This window comes from Amphiprion ocellaris, chromosome 2, assembly GCF_022539595.1.
Source record: "Amphiprion ocellaris isolate individual 3 ecotype Okinawa chromosome 2, ASM2253959v1, whole genome shotgun sequence".
Taxonomy (NCBI): Eukaryota; Metazoa; Chordata; class Actinopteri; family Pomacentridae; genus Amphiprion; species Amphiprion ocellaris.
In genome coordinates, this window is record NC_072767.1 from 5,299,728 (window position 1) to 5,324,218 (window position 24,491).

The following is a 24,491-nucleotide window of genomic DNA, read 5'->3' on the forward strand; positions in this document are numbered from 1 at the left end:
TACTTCAGTTAAGACAAGATATGCTAAGCTAAGTTAAGCTAAGAAAAGATATGATAACCCATGCTAAGATAACATAAATTAATTAAATAGCGCTCTCCAGGATTTGCTTGATTTGGTGGCACCAGCAAAATTTCGAAAATGCTATCATAAGAGTTATGCACTCTGGCTAAATGAGGATTTATTAGCTCTTAGAAAGATCTGTAGGAAAACTGAGAGCCAGTGGCACAGCTCTAGATTAGAGGTGCATTTTCAATGGTGGCACAAAAATCTGTCCACATACCAGACTAGAATGACTACGGCGAAGGCAAATTATTATTCGATGTTGATAACCAAAAATAGACACAATCCTAGATTCCTGTTTGTCACTGTTGCTCAATTGACACAAGGCCACCAGCAAAATGGTGGAACTGAAATATCTGCTTTTGACTTTTCTGAGTATTTTGATGAAAGGGTAGTTACTATTAGAGCCAGAATTCCCCAGTCATCTCAAGGGGGATTCATTTCTGATGTCACCCCTCCCTCTTATTCTGGACATGTCATCTCTAAGTTTGAGTCTACGTCACTAGTGGATCTCTCTACAGTGGTTTTGTCCTCTAGATCTACCACATGCCCGTTAGATCCTTTACCAGCCTGGGTCATTAAGGAGCTATGATCAACTCTGGGACCCTATGTTTTATCCATCCTGAACTTATCACTTTCTATTGGAGTCTTCCCCACTTGTTTCAAATCTGCAGTGGTTAAACCCGTCTTTATGGAATGCCCTTCCATCTGACATTAGGCAAGCTTGCTCAGTAGAGGTGTTCAAAGCAAAGCTAAAGATCCACTTGTTCTCTGCTGTATATGAATCCTAACTGTGAGGTTCTGTGTCTTCTTAGGTATTGTTCTTATCAGTTTTATCGTTGTTATTGTTGTTATTGTTGTTATTGTGTCTTATCATGTTTTTATCATTTTATTGTAATTTATTTGTTGCTTGCTCTGTGAAGCACTTTGATTTGAAAGTATATAAATAAAGTCATTATTATTATTATTTTATTCAGTGCTCTGTTGTTTTGTGTTTTTATCTCGCTTGTGTTGTTAGTGTAGTTTTTTGTTGTTTTGTTTCTTGCTTTTGTCATTTTTGGTCTTGTTTGTGTCATTTGTTTAACTTTTTTTGTCATTTTATAGCTTTTTTGCTAATTTTTGGTCTCTTTTTTGTCTTATTTCATGCTGTTTGTCAAATTTTTTGTCATTTTGTGTCTCATTTTTGTCATTTTGTGTCTCATTTTTGTAAAATTTTACTTATTTTGTTGTTTTGTGTCTCTTTTGTCTGACATTTGTGGTTTTGATCCTCCAGTACATCCTCTAATGTTCAGTTCCAGGTGACTAAATGTTGTGTTCCTTTGTAGACACTCTGTGATCTGGAAGTTGTAATGTGGAAATGTTAAACTGAGGCTGAATGTTGATGAAACTGAATTTATTTTTCTTCAGATATTTCAGGTTGTTCATGATGTTTAGTAAAAAGATAATTCCTTAAATGTGAACATTTTTGCATTAAAACAAAGGAACCAATAGGAGTTGTGGTTATTTAGAGGTTATTATGCTTTTACTGGAGATGAGACTGGACTGGATGTGGAACCTGGACTCAGTTTGACTCTCCTGGTTTAGGTCGCCGTGTAGAACAGCTACCTGGTAAACTGCTCCATTCAGCTGCATTCAGCTCCATTCAGCTCCATTCTACGTGAATAAAGTTTATTTATGAGAGTCCTTCACATGCAGAACACTTAACCCGCTGTGTGACACCGAGCATTGATCATCCAGTCAACAAGGAGACAGAGAGCAGCACTAATGGTCCATAATAACCCATAAACTCATGTTTGCAGCATGCAGACATTCATCAGAATGAACATACGTGATTTCAGTTGTCACGTGTGGCGGAGATTCATGGTTTTTCTGCTGTCTGATGTCGTGTTTTTGTTGTTTCTGGATGTCTGAGTGTAAAATAGCAGCCTGTTGTCAGATATCTGCTGCTTCTGTGATCTCTGCAATTACCTTCACCTGCTTCCTATTATCCTCTCCTGTTTACTGCTGCCTCTCCCTGGTTGGTCTCATGTTCCAGCATTTCCTCCTCAGGCTTCACTGGTAGACCTGCAACCGCTAGTCTGACAGCAGAATAATCTGTTCAGTGTTAGATGATGAAATGCAGAGTGACTCAACGGCTCTGATTTAGCTTCAGGACAGAAGATAGCAGAGATACTCGTTGTGTACTTTTGTAAAATATAGAATTTAAATGTTTGATGGGATTTGTGTGGATTGTGGTGACAGCATTACATGTGTTGATGTTTTCACGGTGCGACGGTCCGTACACCTCTACAGCCAGGAAGCAGTATCTGATTAGCATAAAGGTAGCTAACGAGAAGCATCTAAACATCATGATGCTGCCACCACCGTGCTTCACATCATGATGCTACCACCACCATGCTTCACATCATGATGCTACCACCACCGTGCTTCACATCATGATGCTGCCACCACCATGCTTCACATCATGATGCTACCACCACCGTGCTTCACAGTGGGGATGGTGTGTTTTTGATGATGTTCAGTGTTTGGTGTCCATCAAACATGTCTAGTCTGATGGACATAAAGCTCCATCCTGGTCTCCTCAGACCAAAGAACCTTCTTTCAGGTGTCTTCAGAGTCTCCACATGTCTTCTGGTGAACTCTAGTCGTAGGTGTCTTGGTGGCCTCGCTCACTAGTCTCTCAGTTCTTGAGGACGTCCTGCTCTAGTCAGATTTATTCATATTCCATCTTCCTTCCATTTCTTAATGATGATCTGTTGTGCAGGACTAGATGTTTCTATCCCTTCTTGCGTACATGAGACCCCTAAGACTCTGTAGGATGGTCCAGTGAGTGAGGATGTCCTCTGGGCTATTAAGTGGATGCCCTCCTTCCTCGGTGTTTGGCTGATCGGCCCACGACACCTCCAAAGGGTTCAGCAGTGAATCCCAGGTTCACCCCCTAGATGCCGTCTACTCACCTGAAGGCCCAGGCGGAGTCCTTGCTCTTCATCCACAGCCACTGACTTCCCTTTTCAGCAGCTCTGGAGAGGTCCTTGATTTTCTGCCGGTGGGCCTTCCCGTGTGCTCTCATCTCCTGGACAAACCTGGATGTCTAGGTGGCTACAAATCCTCTATAGCCTACTTCTACTGGTTGAACCCTCGCCTTCCAGCCTCGCTGTTTTGCATCAGCGGCAAGCTCCATATATCTGAGCTTCTTGCGCACGTAGGCCTCCTCTACTGAGCTCTCCCAGGGCACTGAGAGCTCCATGATGTAGACGTGCCTAAGCAAAACTAACCATGGCACCAGGTCTGGTCACAGATTGGTGAATGCAGTGGGAAGCAGAGCTTTTGGTCCAGGTCTACCAGCATCCTCAAGTTGCAGCCCCTCTGAACTGCCCAGGATCTGGGGCCTGCCCAAGAGGACCCTCACCCCCCTGGGCAAATGTTGTTTCTTGCCATCGGGTCGACGTGGGTGGAAGGGCGTTAACACTCCCCCGCTGTGTCTCCAGCACTAGTGCCAGACACTTCAGCACCTGGTTGTGCTGCCAGGTGTAATGGCCTTCAGCAAGGCTGGTCTTGCAGCCCACTAAGATGTGTTTGAGTGTAGCTGGAGTCAGTGAGTCTGTAGGGTCTTCACCATACCATTGGTTGAGGTTCTTGGGTGATGGTAGGACATCATAGGCAGCCTTTATGGTGAAACTTGCTCTAAACATCTCTGTATCCCACAGCTCTGGACCAGAGATCTTCCTCTTTTCCACTCCTTCCCAGGTCATCCACTGCCCTTCCTTCACCTGTGTGATAGCTTTTCTGCACCTGTCTGCTTTCTCTTGCTGCCATACTTCCTGAACCACCAGCTTGTGTCTTTGGGATGGAGTGGCCTTGTTTCAGGCTGGAGTGCTGTCCCCAAGGCCAAGACCACCTCTTCCCTGCTGCACTTGGCCTACATGTCCCTATGTCTGAGTGCTGCCTTTGCCTGTTCTGTTGCCTCTGACGGGATCCACCTCCCCCCAGTTGCCAACTTTGGGGCAGCTTGAGCTATGATTGGATCAGTTGAATCCTGTAGCATCATCTCCATTCTTACTTTGGCACACTTGTACTCCTCAGATAAGCTGGAGATGGGCAGATCTAGAATTCCTTTGCCACAGAGCTCAATACTGCTGAGGTCCCTGGGAAGTCCAAGCCATTTCCTTGCATAGAAGCTAACCAGTTTCCCCAGCTTTTCCACCTTAGACACTGGTACTTCATACAGGGTTAGTGGCCATATGAGGCATGGAAGTAGCCCAAACTGCATACACCAGAGCTTCAGCCTGCCAGGAAGCGGGGTTCTATCAATGTTCACTAGGCTGCTGGTTACCTCCTTCCTTAGCAGGTCTACTTGCTCTTTGTCTTTGAGGGAGGCATTGTACCATCGGCCTTGGCTTTTCACAGGCTTCTCTGACACAGCTGGAATAATCTCATCACCAGTGTGAAAGTGATGGTCTGATAATTTCCCCTTGATGATGGAAATGCTTCTGGACTTGCTTGGCTTGAGCCTCATGCGAGCCAGCTTGATGTTTTCCTGCAGCTTCCTCAGCAGTCGGACAGTGCAGGCCTTGGTTGTGGTGAGTGTTGTGAGTGGATTTAACTGGACTCCAAGAGATCTTCAGGAACTTGGAAAAGTTCTTGTATCGTCCTGACTGATGCTTTTCAACAACCTTTTCTCAGAGTTTCTTAGTTCTTTAGTCTTCATGGTGTAGTTCTATCCGGGACTCCTGATCCACCAGAGACTGGACCTTCCAGATCCAGGAGTCTTTATCCTCCAATCATTGACCTCAGATCATCCATTAATGACTTCTAGAACCAACTGGCTGCTCTGGGTTGAACTTTGTCACCAGACTTCTTCATAATCCCTCCAGTCACTGAGATTTATTAAAATAATGGATGTCATTTTGCTGAACTAAGGTGTGAGTTTACCTGATTTCAAATCCATTGAAGAGACGTGACTCCTGGTGGACAAACGGATCTAAAATGATTCTCTCCAATGAAAACTAGCTGATTAGTGGACAGTAAAACATCTGACCGTGTCCAACCGTCTACTAACAGAAACACTCATTTAGTTCATAATGACCAGCAGCTGAGTGTGGATGATCATCTGAAGCTCCATCTAAGACTCACCTGAAGGTCATCACCTGGACAGGACTGCTGCTAAAACGAGGCTAATTAACAGGTGAAGAATAGATAATAAAAAGACCATTTCACTTTAATTAAACTATGTTTTATCTCTTTTCTTTTCTTAAACCCGAGGAGATCTGCTTCACAAATGACGGTGAAATTACAACATTATTTCTGAGGCACTTTAAATAGTTGGCTGTAACATAAACACACACCTTTTTTTTCTCGTTATACTTTTAAAAAAAATCATCTGTTGCATAATTTAGAGGACGATTTAATGTTTTTTTTTACCTGGGGAAAAGGTGCTGGCTTTAACAGGAGACCTACTTATTCAGTGAACAGATAATTCCTGATCCCTCTGCATCTGTCACAGCTTTAATTGGAGTTATATTACTCAGCGGGGTTACTGCACAGCCAGCGACATGCACCGAAGCTTCAGCAGGAACAATTCACACATTTAACATACATTTAATCTCAGTATATTGTTCTTCAGAGCTGAAAAAGCCTCCTCTGATTGGACTTAATAGCCTGTTGCCTCATAAATATCTCTGACATTGAGACTGATTTGACAGAAGCACGCTGCGTCTTTCAATCCAGTCCTTTATTATTATTAGTTTCTGCTTGTAACTGAGTGGAAATATCCCAGATACGCTTCAAAGGAAGCTGTCAAACTGGTTTTCCTGTCGCCATGCTTCTATCGCTGCACCAAAAAATTACACAAATGACACAAGCAAGACCAAAAATGACAAAACCATAAGAAACAGAGTGACAAAAAAGTAGACCAACAACACAAGCAAGACAAGAAAGGAAACACAAAATGACAAAAACATGAGACAAACAACGAAAGTGAGACAAAAAAAGACAAAAAACAACAAAAACAAAACAAGCTATTACAAATGCAACACACAAAATGACAAAATCAAAAAACAAACGACAAAAGCATGAAATAAAATGACAAAGAAATAGACAAAAGATGCAAGCGAGATAAAAAAAAAACACGAAGCGACATGAACGATGCACAAAGCAACGAATAAAGCAAAACACAAAATGACCAAAACAAGACAAAGAACACAAGTGAGACAAAAAGGAAACACAAAACGACAAAAACAAGAAACAAAATGACAAAAGCACAAAAAATGACAAAAACAAGACAAAATATTGGAAAAAAATTGACACAAAATGAGAAAAGCTGAAATGAAAGAGAAACAAAACCGACAAAAGCATAGACAAAAAAATGACAGAAACATGACAAAATAGCCTATTACAAAAATGAGACACGAAATGACAAAGGAACAATGAACAATCTAGTATTTTTTGTTCTTCAGAGCTGAAAAAGCCTCCTCTGATTGGACTTAATAGCCTGTTGCCTCGTAAATATCTCTGACATTGCGACTGATTGAACAGAAGCCCGCTGTGTCTTTCAATCCAGTCCTTTATTATTAGTTTCTGCTTGTACCTGAGTGGAAATATCCCGGATACGCTTCAGAGGAAGCTGTCAAACTGCTTCTATCGCTGCACATGGCCTCCCACATTAGCAGGATTAAGTTAAGACAACAGAAATTGTGCAGCTGAGAGCCTCCCCAGCAGTGTAGATCTGGCCATGTGCCGTTCAGCGCCGCTAAAATCGAGGCTTTAGAGCTGCGTTTCCATCGCTGTGCTCTCCTGGCATATTAACAGGTCCACTGCTGGTTTGTGGATCACTCTCTCAAACCTTTTCTTTTCTTTTTGCTGTTGTTTTGTGCAGGAACCGATATCTTCGCCAACACTCTGGGACTCTATTGTTAGCGTGAGAGGAGGCAGGAAAGCTCATTATCGACAGCGCCTTCAGTTTCAAGTTTTTTTGACGTGGCGGTTAGCAGATAAAAGCCACCGGGGTTGCAGTAGAAGGAGGTGGTTATGTAATAACTGGCAGCAGAATGGCAGCAGCGTTCCCCCTCCTGGAGCCGGGATTGTCTCCGTTCTGGCTGCTGTTTTGGGAGATATTGCTGAGTCAGAGTCGGGTCGCGGTGGCTTTCTGAACAGCATGTCGCCTGATTGTGTTGCTCTGTTTGATCCCAAATCCTTCCACGCATCTTGCCAATCCGAACCACCCCGAAAAGTTGTATAAATAGATTCACAGTGAGCTCGACCAGGCTGGAAATTAATTGTAGTCTGGGGAGAATCTGCCTCCATACGAACACAGAGCCACCTGCTGAGATCCTAAAACCATTTATTATCCACAGTCACATTATCTACCATGTAAACAAAGAGGTGATTAATAATGTCTGATATGGATGATCATTTAATACACTGATGAATATGTCGAATAATATTTGTGATCATCTGCATTGTGGCTTATTGGCTGTCATTACACAGACTCTTACAGATTATTCCACTTTATTCAGCTTAAATCATCTCATAAGGTCTCAGTCTATTCACTGATAATAATGCTTCCACTAATGATCATTTTCAGTGTCTCTGAATGTCACTAAAACGCTGAAAACCGTTCAGTCAGGACAAAGAAAAGCATCTCATTGTGAGTGTTTGATAAACGACTGAATGAATGATTGTTTGTTAAAGAGTTGCCGGTTTATCCTCCAATGAAGGGACCATTCATCGCAGCTCTGGTGTAAATAACACAAAGCAGCTCAGTGTTGATGGAGATAAACTTCATTTACATTCTTTTGTTCCGGATCAAACTGAGTCACTGTTTGCTTTCTAGCTTTAGTCGCTCTGACTTTGCTCGAGCGCATAGACACGTCCTTCAGTCTGCAGGAATCCAACCTGCAGTCAACTAAAGTCTACATCCATGTTCATTACAGTCTACATCCATGTTTATTAGTCTACATCCATGTTCATTAGTCTACATCCATGTTTATTAGTCTACATCCATGTTTATTTCAATCTACATCTATGTTTATTACAGTCTACATCCATGTTTATTAGTCTACATCCATGTTCATTACAGTCTACATCCATGTTTATTAGTCTACATCCATGTTCATTAGTCTATATCCATGTTTATTAGTCAACATCCATGTTTATTACAGTCTACATCCATGTTTATTACAGAGTACATCCATGTTTATGATAGTCTACATCCATGTTTACTAGTCTACATCCATGTTTATTACAGTCCACAGCCATGTTTATTACAGTCTACATCGATGTTTATTACAGTCCACAGCCATGTTTATTATAGTCTACATCCATGTTTATTACAGTCTACATCCATGTTTATTGGTCTACATCCATGTTTATTACAGTCTACATCCATGTTTATTACAGTCTACATCCATGTTTATTAGTGTACATCCATGTTTATTAGTCTACATCCATGTTTATTAGTCTACATCCATGTTTATTACAGTCTACATCCATGTTTATTACAGTCTACATCCATGTTTATTGGTCTACATCCATGTTTATTACAGTCTACATCCATATTTATTAGTCTAATCCATTTTTATTAGTCTACATCCATGTTTATTACAGTCTACATCCATGTTTATTACAGAGTACATCCATGGTTATTGGTCTACATCCATGTTTATTACAGTCTACGTCCATGTTTATTATAGTCTACATCCATGTTTATTAGTCTACATCCATGTTTATTAGTCTACATCCATGTTTATTACAGAGTACATCCATGTTGATGATAGTCTACATCCATGTTTACTAGTCTACATCCATGTTTATTACAGTCCACAGCCATGTTTATTACAGTCTACATCGATGTTTATTACAGTCCACAGCCATGTTTATTATAGTCTACATCCATGTTTATTACAGTCTACATCCATGTTTATTGGTCTACATCCATGTTTATTACAGTCTACATCCATGTTTATTACAGTCTACATCCATGTTTATTAGTGTACATCCATGTTTATTAGTCTACATCCATGTTTATTAGTCTACATCCATGTTTATTACAGTCTACATCCATGTTTATTACAGTCTACATCCATGTTTATTGGTCTACATCCATGTTTATTACAGTCTACATCATATTTATTAGTCTAATCCATTTTTATTAGTCTACATCCATGTTTATTACAGTCTACATCCATGTTTATTACAGAGTACATCCATGTTTATTGGTCTACATCCATGTTTATTACAGTCTACGTCCATGTTTATTATAGTCTACATCCATGTTTATTCGTCTACATCCATGTTTATTAGTCTACATCCATGTTTATTACAGAGTACATCCATGTTTATTGGGCTACATCCATGTTTATTACAGTCTACGTCCATGTTTATTATAGTCTACATCCATGTTTATTAGTCTACATCAATGTGTATTACAGTCCACATCCATGTTTATTACAGTCTACATCCATGTTTATTACAGTCTACATCCATGTTTATTGGTCTACATCCATGTTTATTACAGTCTACATCCATGTTTATTACAGTCTACATCCATGTTTATTACAGTCCACATCCATGTTTATTAGTCTACATCCATGTTTATTTCAGTCTACATCCATGTTTATTAGTCTACATCCATGTTTATTTCAGTCTACATCCATTTTTATTAGTCTACATCCATGTTTATTACAGTCTACATCCATGTTTATTACAGAGTACATCCATGTTTATTGGTCTACATCCATGTTTATTACAGTCTACGTCCATGTTTATTATAGTCTACATCCATGTTTATTCGTCTACATCCATGTTTATTAGTCTACATCCATGTTTATTACAGAGTACATCCATGTTTATTGGGCTACATCCATGTTTATTACAGTCTACGTCCATGTTTATTATAGTCTACATCCATGTTTATTAGTCTACATCAATGTGTATTACAGTCCACATCCATATTTATTACAGTCTACATCCATGTTTATTACAGTCTACATCCATGTTTATTGGTCTACATCCATGTTTATTACAGTCTACATCCATGTTTATTACAGTCTACATCCATGTTTATTACAGTCCACATCCATGTTTATTACAGTCTACATCCATGTTTATTACAGTCTACATCCATGTTTATTACAGTCTACATCCATATTTATTAGTCTAATCCATTTTTATTAGTCTACATCCATGTTTATTACAGTCTACACCCATGTTTATTATAGTCTACATCCATGTTTATTACAGTCTACACCCATGTTTATTATAGTCTACATCCATGTTTATTACAGTCTACATCCATGTTTATTAGTCTACATCCATGTTTATTACAGTCTACGTCCATGTTTGTTGGTCTACATCCATGTTTATTACAGTCTACATCCATGTTTATTACAGTCTACATCCATATTTATTAGTCTAATCCATGTTTATTACAGTCTACATCCATGTTTATTAGGCTACATCCATGTTTATTACAGTCTACATCCATGTTTATTAGTCTACATCCATGTTTATTTCAGTCTACATCCATGTTTATTAGTCTACATCCATGTTTATTTCAGTCTACATCCATGTTTATTAGTCTACATCCATGTTTATTACAGTCTACATCCTTGTTTATTACAGTCCACATCCATGTTTATTAGTCTACATCCATGTTTATTAGTCTACATCCATGTTTATTACAGTCTACATCCATGTTTAGTAGTCTACATTCATGTTCATTACAGTCTACATCCATGTTTATTAGTCTACATCCATGTTTATTAGTCTACATCCATGTTTATTACAGTCTACATCCATGTTTAGTAGTCTACATCCATGTTCATTACAGTCTACATCCATGTTTATTAGTCTACATCCATGTTTATCACAGTCTACATCCATGTTTATTACAGTCTACATCCATGTTTATTAGTCTGCATCCATGTTTATTACAGTCTACATCCATGTTTATTAGTCTACATCCATGTTTATTACAGTCTACATCCATGTTTATCACGGCAGTCTTCAGTTTCTTATGACTCCTCAAACTCTTTTCTATGGGGAATCATTGGAACATGAATCTTTGTCACTAAACAATCATGCATTCTGGTTCTTTCATAGATTTACTAAAGGTCTTCTGGGAATATGACCAAATCTGCTGAATCATAAATACACAAACAGAAATGTTAATAGTTGGTTAAATTTGTCCATTTCCTCCTCAGTTGAGTTCTTCTGGTTTCAATCTTCTGTTTTATCTTTGACTCTTCTTGACTCTATACCTACCGTCAAGCATGGAGGTGGCGGTATCATTATAGTATCAATTTAACTGACTCAAGTCTGAGTCAGAAAGACAACAAATGTAGCTGAGCGGCACCAGTTCTGGTTCAATTCAGCTACGTGTCATCTTTCTGACTTGGTTCTTCAGGTTCTTTATGGGTTTAAGTCAGGACTTTGGGGAGACCAGTCTAGAACCTTCATTCCAGCCTGATTGAACCATTTCTTTACCACGTCTGATGTGTGTTTGGGTTCATTGTCTGGTTGAAACATCCAGCTGTGTCCAAGATCAACCTTCTGCTGATGGTTTTAGGTTTTCCTGAAGAACGTAGAGGTGATCCTCCTTCTTCATTATTCCATTTACTTTGTGTAAAGCTCCAGTTCCACAGAGCATGATACTGTCACCTCCATGCCTGATGGTAGGCTTGGCGTTCTTGAGGTTAGAGGCCTCGCCTTCAGTTTTTGTTCCATCTGACCACAGAATTTCCTCCAGAAGACCTTTTCTTTGTCTCTGTGATGAGTGGAGCTTTAAGGTTCTGCTTCTAGAGGAAGAACTTCCTTCTTCATGGATCCTCTAGAACCCTGTGGACACTGATAGCTGTGTTCCAGCAGCTTGTCATCCATCCAGACCTGCTTTCTGATGGTTCCTGGTTGACTCTTGACCATCCCGACCAATCGGCTCTCAGCAGCAGGTGGTAGTTTGTGTTTTCTTCCTGACAGTGGAAATAACACACCTGGACCATGAACTTTACTCTGACAAACAGATGATTCTTTATCTGAAGCTGCTTTGAAATGGCTCCAGGTGACTTTCTGACTTGAATAATTAGATGTATTTCCAGTTACCATGGATGATTCTGGAGTCAATCTGGACAATTTTAACATCAGTTTATTCAGTTTTTCAGTCATTTTAGATGTTTTCAGTCACTTTGGAATAGTTTGGCATAAATTTTGACTAATTTTGAGTCAATGTGAACTATTTTTGTGTCAATTTGGGAAAATTTTTAAACATTTTATACATACTTTAGTTAAATTTGGACAATTGTTGAGTGAGTTTATGAGTCAGTGTAGACATCTCCATCAGTCAGTTTGGACCATGTAGAGTCAATATGGACAGTTTTGGCTGGTTTGGGCAACTTTTTAAATTCATTTTATTCTGAGTTTCAGTCAGTTCGGACCATTTTGCATCATCTCCTGTTTTTAGACATATTTCCAGCCAACTTGGACTATTTTTGAGCCAATTTGGACATTTTTGAGGCAATTTGGTCAATTTTAGCATCAATTTGCACAGTTTATGAATCATTTTTAGAATGTTTTCAGTCACCTTGGACTAGTTTTGAGTAAATTTGGACTAATTTTGAGTCAACTTTAACAGTTTTGCATTGCTTTGGGCAGGTTTTTAAATAATTTTAAACATGTTTTTAGTCACTTTGGACAATTTACTGAATTTATGAGTCACTGTAGACATCTCTTCAGTCAGTTTAATCTGTTCTTGAGGGATTTTTAGCAATATTTGCATCAACTTCAGAAACTTTTGAGTTCCAGTCAATGATTTTCTTCTCCAGATCTTTGCTGAGCTCCTCAGACTCTCCCACTGTAATGTTTGAGTCTAATGAGTGGATCTAATCTTTCTATTTAAACTGGACCAGAGGAGTCAGCAGCTGTAGTCGACTGGAATCACGCAGGAGAAGTTAAGAGGCCATGGAACTAACAACATTTGATTAATACAACTTTCTACATCAACAAACTGATAATTCAAGTTGCTGTATGTATATTAGACCCAGTAGATTTTGTCATATTTCTTGTAGACCTTTAATAAATCTATTAAAGAACCAAAATGTCCCATTGTGTCAAAGATTCATGTGTTTCAATGATTCCATCTTATAAAATTCAGAGTTTTAGGAGTTATTGGACACTTAAGAATGTCATTAAATACATACTATTTACAAGTGGGTGTAAACTTTTGTTCATGACTGTATATCTGTCACATAAGATGCTAAAATTAATTTTATTCCTGTAGATTCCAGCTGAGTTTTATCACACAAACACACATTCAGCTGCTCATAGCAGTACATTTCCATAGTGAGTTCATCTGTAACCGTGTTGGTCTATTTTACTTTCCTGTTGATTGGAGCATTTTGTGCTGATGCTCGTGTGGATTTGCTCTTTTTTTCCACTCCTGCCAAAGTGTCAGTCATGGTCTCTGCTGCTAGCTAACTATAAAGCACTGACATGTGCATTGAGCCATCAAATCTGCGAGTCTTCCAGGAAATAGCTCTAACCGGAGTCGAGCAAATGATGAGCGCATGACTGGGAATACACAATTATTTCCTGCCTCCCTATCGATATGAATAAATCGATGCGCTGCTGATCCGCTGCTATTTTAGGATACAAGGAAGGTAATCAGGAGTTCAGTACAGAAACCTTCTGCCCCGGCTCAAAGTTGAGATATTTACTGCCAACGAAGGTTTCCACAGACGAACCACAGCAACAGTCTGTATGTATTTATATATACATCAATCAGAAGACTATGACCACCTGCCTGATGTTGTGGTGGTGACCCATCAAGGTCTGGACTCCACTAGACCCTGAAGGTGTGCTGTGATATCTGGACTCCTCTAGACCCTGAAAGTGTGCTGTGGTATCTAGACTCCACTAGACCCTGAAGGTGTGCTGTGGTATCTAGACTCCACTAGACCCTGAAGGTGTGCTGTGATATCTGGACTCCTCTAGACCCTGAAGGTGTGCTGTGGTATCTAGACTCCACTAGACCCTGAAGGTGTGCTGTGGTATCTAGACTCCACTAGACCCTGAAAGTGTGCTGTGGTATCGAGAATCCACTAGACCCTGAAGGGGTGCTGTGGTATCTAGACTCCTCTAGACCCTGAAGGGGTGCTGTGGTATCTAGATTCCTCTAGACCCTGAAGGTGTGCTGTGGTATTCTGATATGTTTGCAGCAGATCCTTTAAGTCAGGGGTGTCATCTTAGTCCAGGGTCCACGTACACCCCAATCTGATCTCCAGTGGACTGGACCAGTAAAATTAGAGCATAAGAACTTTTAAATAACCACAAGTCCTAATATTTCCCTTTGTTCTAGTGCAAAAAATATATTCACCTTTAATGAACTGCCCTCCCAAAACAGTCTAAAACCAGTTCTAAACCACCTCAAAAGATCTAAAATCAGGACCAAAATCAAACCTAAACCAATCCAAAAGAAATGTTCAGAACCAGTTAGAATACCGTCTGGAACCAGTCTAACACCAGAAGTGAAAACAGTTATAGAAACAGTCTGAAACCAGTCCGTAAAAAACCAGTACAATATCAGGACCAAAACAAACATAAACTACTCCTGAAAAAAAAACCAGTCCTCATCCAGGACCAGATCCAGAGTCAATTAAATCCTAAACCAACTTTAAATCACATCCAAAACCAGGAGAACCAAGACTGGAACCAAACATAAATCAGTCCCTAGAAAGTCCAGAACCAGTCCAACATCCAGTCTGAAGCCAGTCCAGAAGCACTTCTAGAAGCCCCAGAGCATGATACTGCCACCTCCATGCCTGATGGTAGGTTTGGTGTTCTTGGGGTTAAAAAAAAAGATCCACTTAAGACAGTCTGAAACCAGTCCTAAACCAGACCTAAACCAGTCCAAGACCAGTACTAAAAAACTGTTCAGAACCAGTCAGAATGCAGTCTTGAACTAAAACTGAAACCAGTTTTAGAAACAGTCTGAAACCAGTCTAACAAAAGTCCAGAACCAGTCCAACATTCAGTCTGAAATCAGTCCAGAAGCTCTTCTAGAAAGCCCCAGAGCATGATACTGCTGCCTCCATGCCTGATGGTAGGTTTAGTGTTCTGTGTTCCATGACGGTCTGTAATTTTACCGTTAGTTCTTAATTTACACAATTTTCCATTCAAATAATTAAATACAGTCAAAGACTTTGTGTGATTTTTCTGCCTAATGCTGTCAATGAAGGATTTACTGTTTGTGAAAAAGCAACTTTTTGATCTAAACCTTATTTAAAGTTTTGGCTTCTTTTGCTTTTTTCATTTAACATGTAAATGAATTTTCAGGTGTTATTCTAGTTCTTAGCAGAGCGTTGCATCATACCAACATGACTGATGTTCTTCACCCATCAGTGGTCGTAACGTTGGACCTGGTCTCTGTATATTTGCTGCTTTTGTGTCTTCTGTGTGGACTCTCTGTAAGCGTTTGCCTCCATTTTTCTATCTCCAGCCAGGAAGTATGACAGCGGAGAATATCTGAACATCACCGGCATCACCAGGGACCAGGCCGGAGACTACGAATGCAGCGCTTTAAACGACATCGCCTCTCCTGACACCAAGACAGTAAAAGTCACAGTCAACTGTAAGTACATCTCTTTCTTCTTCTTCTTTTTCTTTTTTCTTGGTGCAGATGGTACCAGTGTCACTTCCCCAAAGAAAGTACACCTTCTGAAAGTTTGAAAAAGTAGAAGTTTCTTAATATTTAATGTGAGAATTCCCTTTTTGACTGCGTGTAGGTGATTAATTCACACTGAGGAAAGGTCTGACTGTTCTAAGCACTATTCCATTATGCAGGTAATGAGTCTTTGAGAAGTGTGAGGAGGCAGTAATGAGGAGCCGGGGCATTAATGAATGATACCGGGCCTCGGCTATCCTGGTCGCTGCTAAGGAACGGGAACGGCTGCTCGACAATTATTCCCTCTCTTTTTAAAAAGCGCTCCTTCACTGTTATTCATGGAGGTTTCTGATGCCCTGAGTTAAAATCTCCCTTTCATCAGGAGAGGAGGACGACTTGGCCCAGTTACTGAGAGCTAATCAGAGTTTTCCATTTCACAATGAAGGGAATTGACTTATTTTATTTCAGTTTTCATTATTCAATTCTTGCTCTAATTTTTTAAGCAAAACTTCTTTAAGTTGCAGATTCTGTATGTGGCCTCATATATAATTTTAGCCTTTTTTATGATTAACATGTAAATTAATATTTTTCAAAGTTATTTTACAAGTTATTATGTGCATGGAAAAAGCTGAGAAGTGTGATGCCCAGTAGGATATTCCTGTTGGAACTCACTCTCCGGTCCCCTTTTTAAAAATGGGAACCACCAACCCAGTCTGCCACTCCACAGGTACTGTACCCGATGCCCACGCCACATTAAAGAGACGTGTCAGCCAAGACAGTCCAACAATGTCCAGAGCCTTCAGCATCTCAGGGGGGATCTCGTCCACACCTGCCACCACCGAGGAGCTTCTTCACTGCCTCGGTGACCTCTGCCACGGATATGGATGAAGATTCCCCCCAGTCTTCATGGTCTGCCTCCTCCACAGAGGACGTGTTTACCGGATTCAGGAGTTCCTCAAAGGGATCTTTCCACTGCCCGACAATATCCCCAGTATGGGTCAACAGTTCTCCACCGGACTGTACACAGTCTGAGTAAAGCCCTGCCTCCCCTTCCTGAGGCATCCAACGGTTTGCCAGAACCTCCTTGAGGCCAACAGAAAGTCCTTCTGCATAGCCTCTCTGAACTCCTCCCACACCCGAGGTTTAGCTTCTATTACTGCTGCAGCTGCAGCCCTTTAGGCTGACTGGTACCTGTCGGCTGCTTCAGGAGACCCCCGAGCCAGCCAGGCCCTGAAGGCCTCCTTCTTCAGCCTGATGGCTTCCCTCACCGCTGATGTCCACTAGCCGGTTTTTTGGTTGCCGCCGCGACAGGTACCAGTGACCTTCTAGCCACAGCTCCTAACAGCTGCTTCTGCATTGGAGGCTTTGAAAATGGACCACTCAGACTCCATGTTCCCAACCTCCCCTGGGATGCAAGAGAAGCTCTTCCAGAGGTGTAAGTTGAAAACCCCACGGACAGGGTCCTCCACCAGATGTTCCCAGTTCACCCTCACTACATGCTTGGGTTTACCAGGTCTGTCCAGCAGTCTTCCACTGGATTCAACTCACCACCAGGTGGTGATCAGCTGACAGCTCTCCTCTCTGAGCAGTCTTCTGCTCCAACATGGTGTTTGTTATGGACAATATATGACTAGCACAGAAGTCCAACAACTAAACACCACTCAGGTTCAGATCAGGCCGTTCCTCCCAATCACCTTCTCTAGGTTTCTCCATTGTTGTCCACATGAGCGTTAAAGTCCCCCAGGAGAACTATGGAGTCCTCAGGTGGTCTCCCTTCCAGGAACCACCCAGAGACTCCAAGAAGGCTGAATACTCTGAGCTGCTGTTCGGTTCATAACAACAGACAACAGTCAGAGTTTATCCTCAGAGAGGCGACCCTCTGGTTCTCCAGGGAGAACTCCAACAAAGGGGCGTTCAGCCAGGGGCTCATGAGTATCTCCACACCCACCCAGAGCCTCTCATCCTGGGCAACTCCTGAGTCCAACCCCTCTCCGGGATTCTGGTTCCAGACGTCTTGCTGTGGAGGAGAGCCCAGCTATATGTAGCTGGTACCGCTCCACCTCCACCAGCTCAGGTTCCTTCCACCCAGTGAGGCAACGTTCCACATCCCCAGAGCTGGTCTACGCCAGCAGGGGGCGGTGCTTCTAGATGCCTCCTGCCTGGTGGACATAGCAGCCGGGCAAGTTAGGATTTAGCCCAGCAGCCTGCTAAACTACTAAAATAAAACATTAAGAATATTTCCCATTTTTCAACCCTTAATATAATAATTATGTGAGCTTCATTTATAATTTTAGCCTTTTTATGATGAACATGCAAATGAATACTGTTTAAAGTTAGTTTGCTAGAGCCTTATATATAATTTCAGCGTTTAAAAAAAAAAAAAAATTAGCGTGTAAATAATACTTTTCAAGGTGTAAAAACGGCTGTACTCCATCTCCACCTTCGTTATGAAACAGCAGCCATTATTTCCCATGATTCCCGGCTCTAATGAGAGCAGCTCCAGTTATTTTTAGCTCCATTCAGGGTCTTTCTGCTGCAGAACAAAGCAGATATTGTTTCTGATTGATAAGTCGAGTCATCGCTGGACGCTGACTCTTAAAGAGCCGGTCAGAGCTGAGCTTCACACTGAGCGGATCGATTAGAAAGTCTTTCCTCTGAGGCAGCAGAGCGAGGAGGAGCTGGAGGTGTTCTGGACTTATCTGAAGCCCACAGAGCTGCAGAACCGTTCCTGCCGGTGACCGTCATCCTTCTGTGGAATCGATCCCAGAACTTCCACATGTTGTACTCTGGTGTTTCTGAAACCTGCAGGGTTTGTTGGTTTTTAAAAAACCTCTCAGCAGAAACAGAAACGTCTCTGATCCAGAGGAGGTGAATAAACTCACATTAAATCTGCCTTTAAGTGGACTCATACAGGAACAAACTGACATTTTTATAACAAAACTAAAAATATTTCCCATTTTTCAACCCTTAATATAGTAATTATGTGAGCCTCATTTCTCATTTCTGCCGTTTTTATGATTAACATGTAAATTAATAGTTTTCAAAGTTATTTTGCTAATTATTATGTAAACAGGCAAATTCGATTTTATCCCAATGGCCTGATGAGCTACCATTTGTAAAAAAAAAACCAAAACAAAACAAAAAAAAACCATTAAAAAAATATTTCCCATTTTTCAACCTATAATAAAATAATGCAGGTTCTTTTTGTGAATAAAGAATTATGTTTTATAAAGAACTATATAATTCTTTTTGTGAATATGTGAATAAAGAATTACATATATATGTGGGATGGTATTCCAGTCCAGAAAGAGATGCTTTGGGATGGTATTCCCATATTCCCATTCAGAAGATCACTCCTGCTCTGCTCTCATTTTTCAATGTGCAGATTTTTTTTCTTACAAATACCAGCAAATACCTGTAAGATAATTCTATTTTTATTTATTTATATTTATTCAAAATAATGCAATTTTAAAGTCATATATTGCAGAAGAATAAATTGATATTTTTAAAATACAGATTTTTAATAATGGAATATTATTTACAGTTTTGGTCCATTTATTGTTTTTAATCCTGTATTTTTTTGTTATTTTACTAATAATTGTCATTAATATAACAAAACTATAAATATTAAACATTTTCCACTCCTTTATGTAAATTTCCACCCTAAAAATAATTGTAAAAATAGTACATTTTTGTTGATTTATAGATAAAATAAAATAGGTCTGAAAATGATGATAATAATAATAATAATAATAATAATAATAATAATAATAATAATAATAATAATAATAATAATAATAATAATAATAATAATAATAATAATAATAATATTTTAAAAAATGGTGAATATAACTAAAAATATCTATAAAATAATGGCATTTTAGCTGATTTAAACAACAGGAAATTACTGTCAATTTACTGTCAAATGTTAATTTGTTTTTTTATTTTGATTTATTCTTTTGCTGTTTTTCATTTCTTACTGTACTTTTTTTTTTTTTTTAACAAATGATGGCAAATATTGATTTCTAGACAGTAGAAATGTGTTTTTAGGAAAATAATCTCTTTTTAGACGCCATACATGATGATAACTGAACTAGTTCTTGTTGTTGTTGTTTTCATGCAGGTTTGTTTGGGTTTTGTTGGTAAATGATGCTGGTTGTTCATCAGTTAAATGAAATAAATCCTGAACATTAATTATTCATATCTGTAGTTTTCTGTGTTATCTGTGCAGCATTGGGACTGAGTGACATTTGGAGGGTTAACGTCTAATTAAATCCAAACTCTTTCCTTCCAAACAACGGACTTTTATTAACAGTCCAGCTGACCTCTGGGCTAATTGCAGATTAAAGCCACTAATTAAAATAACCAAAGTAATGAGAATTAAATGAAGCTGCAGCATATTTACAGGTTTAATAACAGCAGAGCGCTAAGCTGCTGTTTGGCTTCCTGTGATACAAGAACGGAGGTTTAAGTCCTGAACATGGAGACGATCAGAAGCTTTAATTCAATTATTAACATTAACAAACCTGACGATGATCAGATGCTTTAACTATTAACGGGAATAAACTGACCTGAAGATGGTCAGAAGCTTTAACCCTGTAAGACCCAAATATCGAAATAAAAGAGCATATATATATATATATATATATATATATATATACACACACACACACACACACAGATGATAATAATAATATAATAATAATATAACAATAATAATACATGCGACGATTAAAAAGAAGAAAGAAAGAAATGTGAAGAAGCGGGGACTGAATGTAGAGGGAAAAAAAAAAAAAAAAAAAAAAAAAAAAAAATATATATATATATATATATATATATATATATATATATATATATATGTATATATATATATATATATATATATGTATATATATATATATATATATATATACACACACACATATATAAACAAATACAGAAGAAAATGAACAAAAAACTCAACAAAAAAAGAATACAAACATGTATATTATATTTTTTTAAAAATAAAAGTAACAGTGGGTTTTACAGGGTTAATTATTGACGTTAATAAACCTGAAGATGACCAGAAGCTTTAAGTATTAATTTAATGAACTATTAGCTGTCCAGGAGGCGGAGCAGCAGCAAATCTTCCTGCTGGGATTTTTCTATCTGATGATTTCAATCTTCATCTCCCAGCAGGAGGTTTATTCCAGTTATTCTGTCAGAAAGATCCCAGAGAGGAAGAATGAGATTAAAACATCGTAAAATAATAAAACCTCCACTGAGACAAAAGCAGCGTTTGATTCAATAACGGAGCAGAGGGAGAGAAAACTACAGGAAGGATCATTTAATGTCTCAGATTTTACCAGATATTATTCAGAATTTAACCAAAGAGAGAAACTACACTATAAAGAATAACAATAAACAGATATTTAAATATATGATAATATATATCATCTAATAGCACCAAATATCAGAGAAATAATCACATTTTGTTTGATAAAAATAAATCCAAAATATTATAGATTTTATAGATATTAGATTTTACTGTAAACACGAAAAATAATCAATAAATATTTTGGAAACTGTTTTATTAATTACAGTAAACATGTAAATTAATACTTTCTTCAGGTATTTCACTAGATATTGTTAATAAATCTGTAAAATAACTGTTAAAACATTATTTAATAGTTTTCAATTCTTAATATACATTCACATTTTCATTCCTACATTTTTACCAGATATTATTTGTAAATTAATAAAATGAAAATCATAATAATAATAATAGTAATAATAATAGATATTTAAATATATAATAAGCATATAAATTATTTTTTCCAATTACACCAAATATCAGTGAAATATTCACATTTGTTGTTTGTTGTTTGTTGTTAATTGTAAATATTTTCTCTACAGAGAGGATTTATTGAACTGTGTTGGTGGATTCGTTCCTCCTTTGTCTCCATCTGAACCTCCATCGGTGGATTTCTTTACCTGGAGCCGTTTAAACCCAGACAATAAACCCCCTGAGCTCTAAGCTGCTATTTCTACGCCTTCTATTGTCTAAAGAGAAGGAACACAACGTTCCCCGAATGGAAATCTTAATGAATTAATAAATCTTGGCAGCAGACGCACTCCTGAATGACAAAAAGAGAAAAAAAAGCTTCAGAATGAAGCCACAGATGGAAGGAGTCGCGCTCTGATGAGTCCATTCCTTAATTGCAATGAAAACTCATTTTCAAATCTGGCTGGAGAGGCTGACTTATTAATTGATCTTTTAATTAAAAAGCTGCGTCTCTCTGGTTCCTCCTGGCAAACAGTCGTACATAGCTAAATAAATCATTTCAGTCTCCAACAGCACCAAATAAAGCACCAATTAATCACCAGTAGAATCTAAGTAATCACCAATAGTCACCAATTAATCACCAACAGAATCTAACTAATCACCAATAGTCATCAATTAATTACCAAAAGAATCTAACTAATCACCAATAGTCTCCAACTAATCATCAGTAGTCTCCAATTAATCAACAATAGTCACCAATTAATCACCAATAAAATCTAACTAATCACCAATAGACACCAGTTAATTATCAATAGTCTCCAACTAATCATCAATAGAATCTAATTAATTACCAATACAATCTAACTAATCATCAATAGTCTCTAATTAATCATCAATAGTCTCCAATCATCAATAGTCTCAAATTAATAACCAACAGAATCTGACTAATCATCAATAGTCTCCAACTAATCATCAAGATGTAACGGAGGACATAATCCAGATGTAACAGAGGACACAATCCAGATGTAACGGAGGACATAATCCAGATGTAACGGAGGACATAATCCAGATGTAACAGAGGACATAATCCAGATGTAACAGAGGACACAATCCAGATGTAACGGAGGACATAATCCAGATGTAACGGAGGACATAATCCAGATGTAACGGAGGACATAATCCAGATGTAACGGAGGACATAATCCAGATGTAACAGAGGACATAATCCAGATGTAACAGAGGACATAATCCAGATGTAACAGAGGACACAATCCAGATATAACAGAGGACATAATTTAGATGTAACGGAGAACATAATCCAGATGTAACGGAGGACATAATCCAGATGTAACGGAGGACATAATCCAGATGTAACAGAGGACACAATTCAGATGTAACGGAGGACATAATTTAGATGTAACAGAGGACATAATCCAGATGCAACGGAGGACATAATCCAGATGTAACGGAGGACATAATCCAGATGTAACAGAGGACACAATCCAGATGTAACGGAGGACATAATTTAGATGTAACAGAGGACATAATCCAGATGTAACGGAGGACATAATCCAGATGTAATGGAGAACATAATCCAGATGTAACAGAGGACACAATCCAGATGTAATGGAGGACATAATGTATATGTAACGGAGGACACAATCCAGATGTAACGGAGGACATGTTGTAGATGTAACAGAGGACACAATCCAGATGTATCAGAGGACATAATCCAGATGTAACAGAGGACATAATCCAGATGTAACAGAGGACAAAATCCAGATGTAATGGAGGACATAATGTATTTGTCACAGAGGACGTAATCCAGATGTAACGGAGGACATAATCCAGATGTAATGGAGGACATGTTGTAGATGTAACGGAGGACACAATCCAGAAGTAACAGAGGACATAATCCAGATGTAACGGAGGACATAATCCAGATGTAACGGAGGATGGACTGGGATGGACCGTCCTCCGTCCATTTGTCTCCTGGTCGTCTCATTCTTCTGCTGTTATTCCTGGACGAACCTTGTCCTCCATCTGTTGGATGATTTCCTGCAGCATCTTCCTCGCTCTAAATTTCCTGGATTATCGACCGTCAGGACTTCAGTGATCTGATCTGCATTCTTGATGGTGCGTTACGACATTAATAATAATATATAATAATATGTAATAATATATGATGATGGAAGATGTGGCAGCGGCTGGAATTATTGGCCTGGGCTGGTTTTATGGCTGTGATCCATCTTATCAGATCCAAACTGGAGGATATTATAGATATTATGAACATACATCATAGATTCTGGACCACCTTCAGTCCTCTAAAACCTGCAGCAGATGAATGATTTACTGCTGAGAAAGGATGATTCTGTTGCTCCGATTCGCTCATTTATGGAAGAAATTATGTTTCTAATGATCTTTTATGGCTCTCAGGACGAGAATAATGATGGTAGAGGAGAAATTTTATTTTATTTCTCAGTTATATCCACGTAAAATGTAAAAACCAGAAAAATCTACAATTATTCATCAGCTTTAAAATAATAATATTTAATAATTAATAATTAAATAATAATTTAAATAATTATTAAATTAAAAAAAACATTTTTATAATTTACATGTTTTTTCTGTTTTGTTAAATTAGAGATAATATCCAGTGAAATCCCAGGAAAAGTATTAATTTACACATTAAACCTAAAAATCAAACCAAAATTGTAAATAATGTTCACATCTAAAATCTCGTTTTAAATAAATGGTCTCTACTTCAAAATTGCACCTCTTATTTATTCATTATTTATTTTTACTGTATTTAAATCAGCAATAAATGCAACTATTTACAGATATTTGCTATGTTTTTAGTTTTTTATATATATTTTAAAAATTTAAATTATGTATATTAAGGACTGAAAAATGGTAAATAATTTTGTAACTGTAAGTTTGATTTATATTTTAAATGTCAACGTGAAAGAAATAAAACAAAATTGCAAATAATGTTCACATCAAAAATCTCTATAT

General features: G+C 38.4%; 1 protein-coding gene across 5 annotated transcripts in view; it reads left to right on the plus strand.

The window, feature by feature from the left end:
• negr1 (neuronal growth regulator 1) overlaps positions 1–24,491 on the plus strand; it is a 234,287-nt gene that overhangs the window by 124,976 nt on the left and 84,820 nt on the right. For all 5 annotated transcript variants that reach the window (XM_055018587.1, XM_055018590.1, XM_055018592.1 and 2 more), the window contains exon 4: positions 15,548–15,679. In XM_055018587.1, coding sequence (XP_054874562.1) covers positions 15,548–15,679 — 132 coding nt within the window. The remainder of the gene's footprint in view (positions 1–15,547; positions 15,680–24,491) is intronic.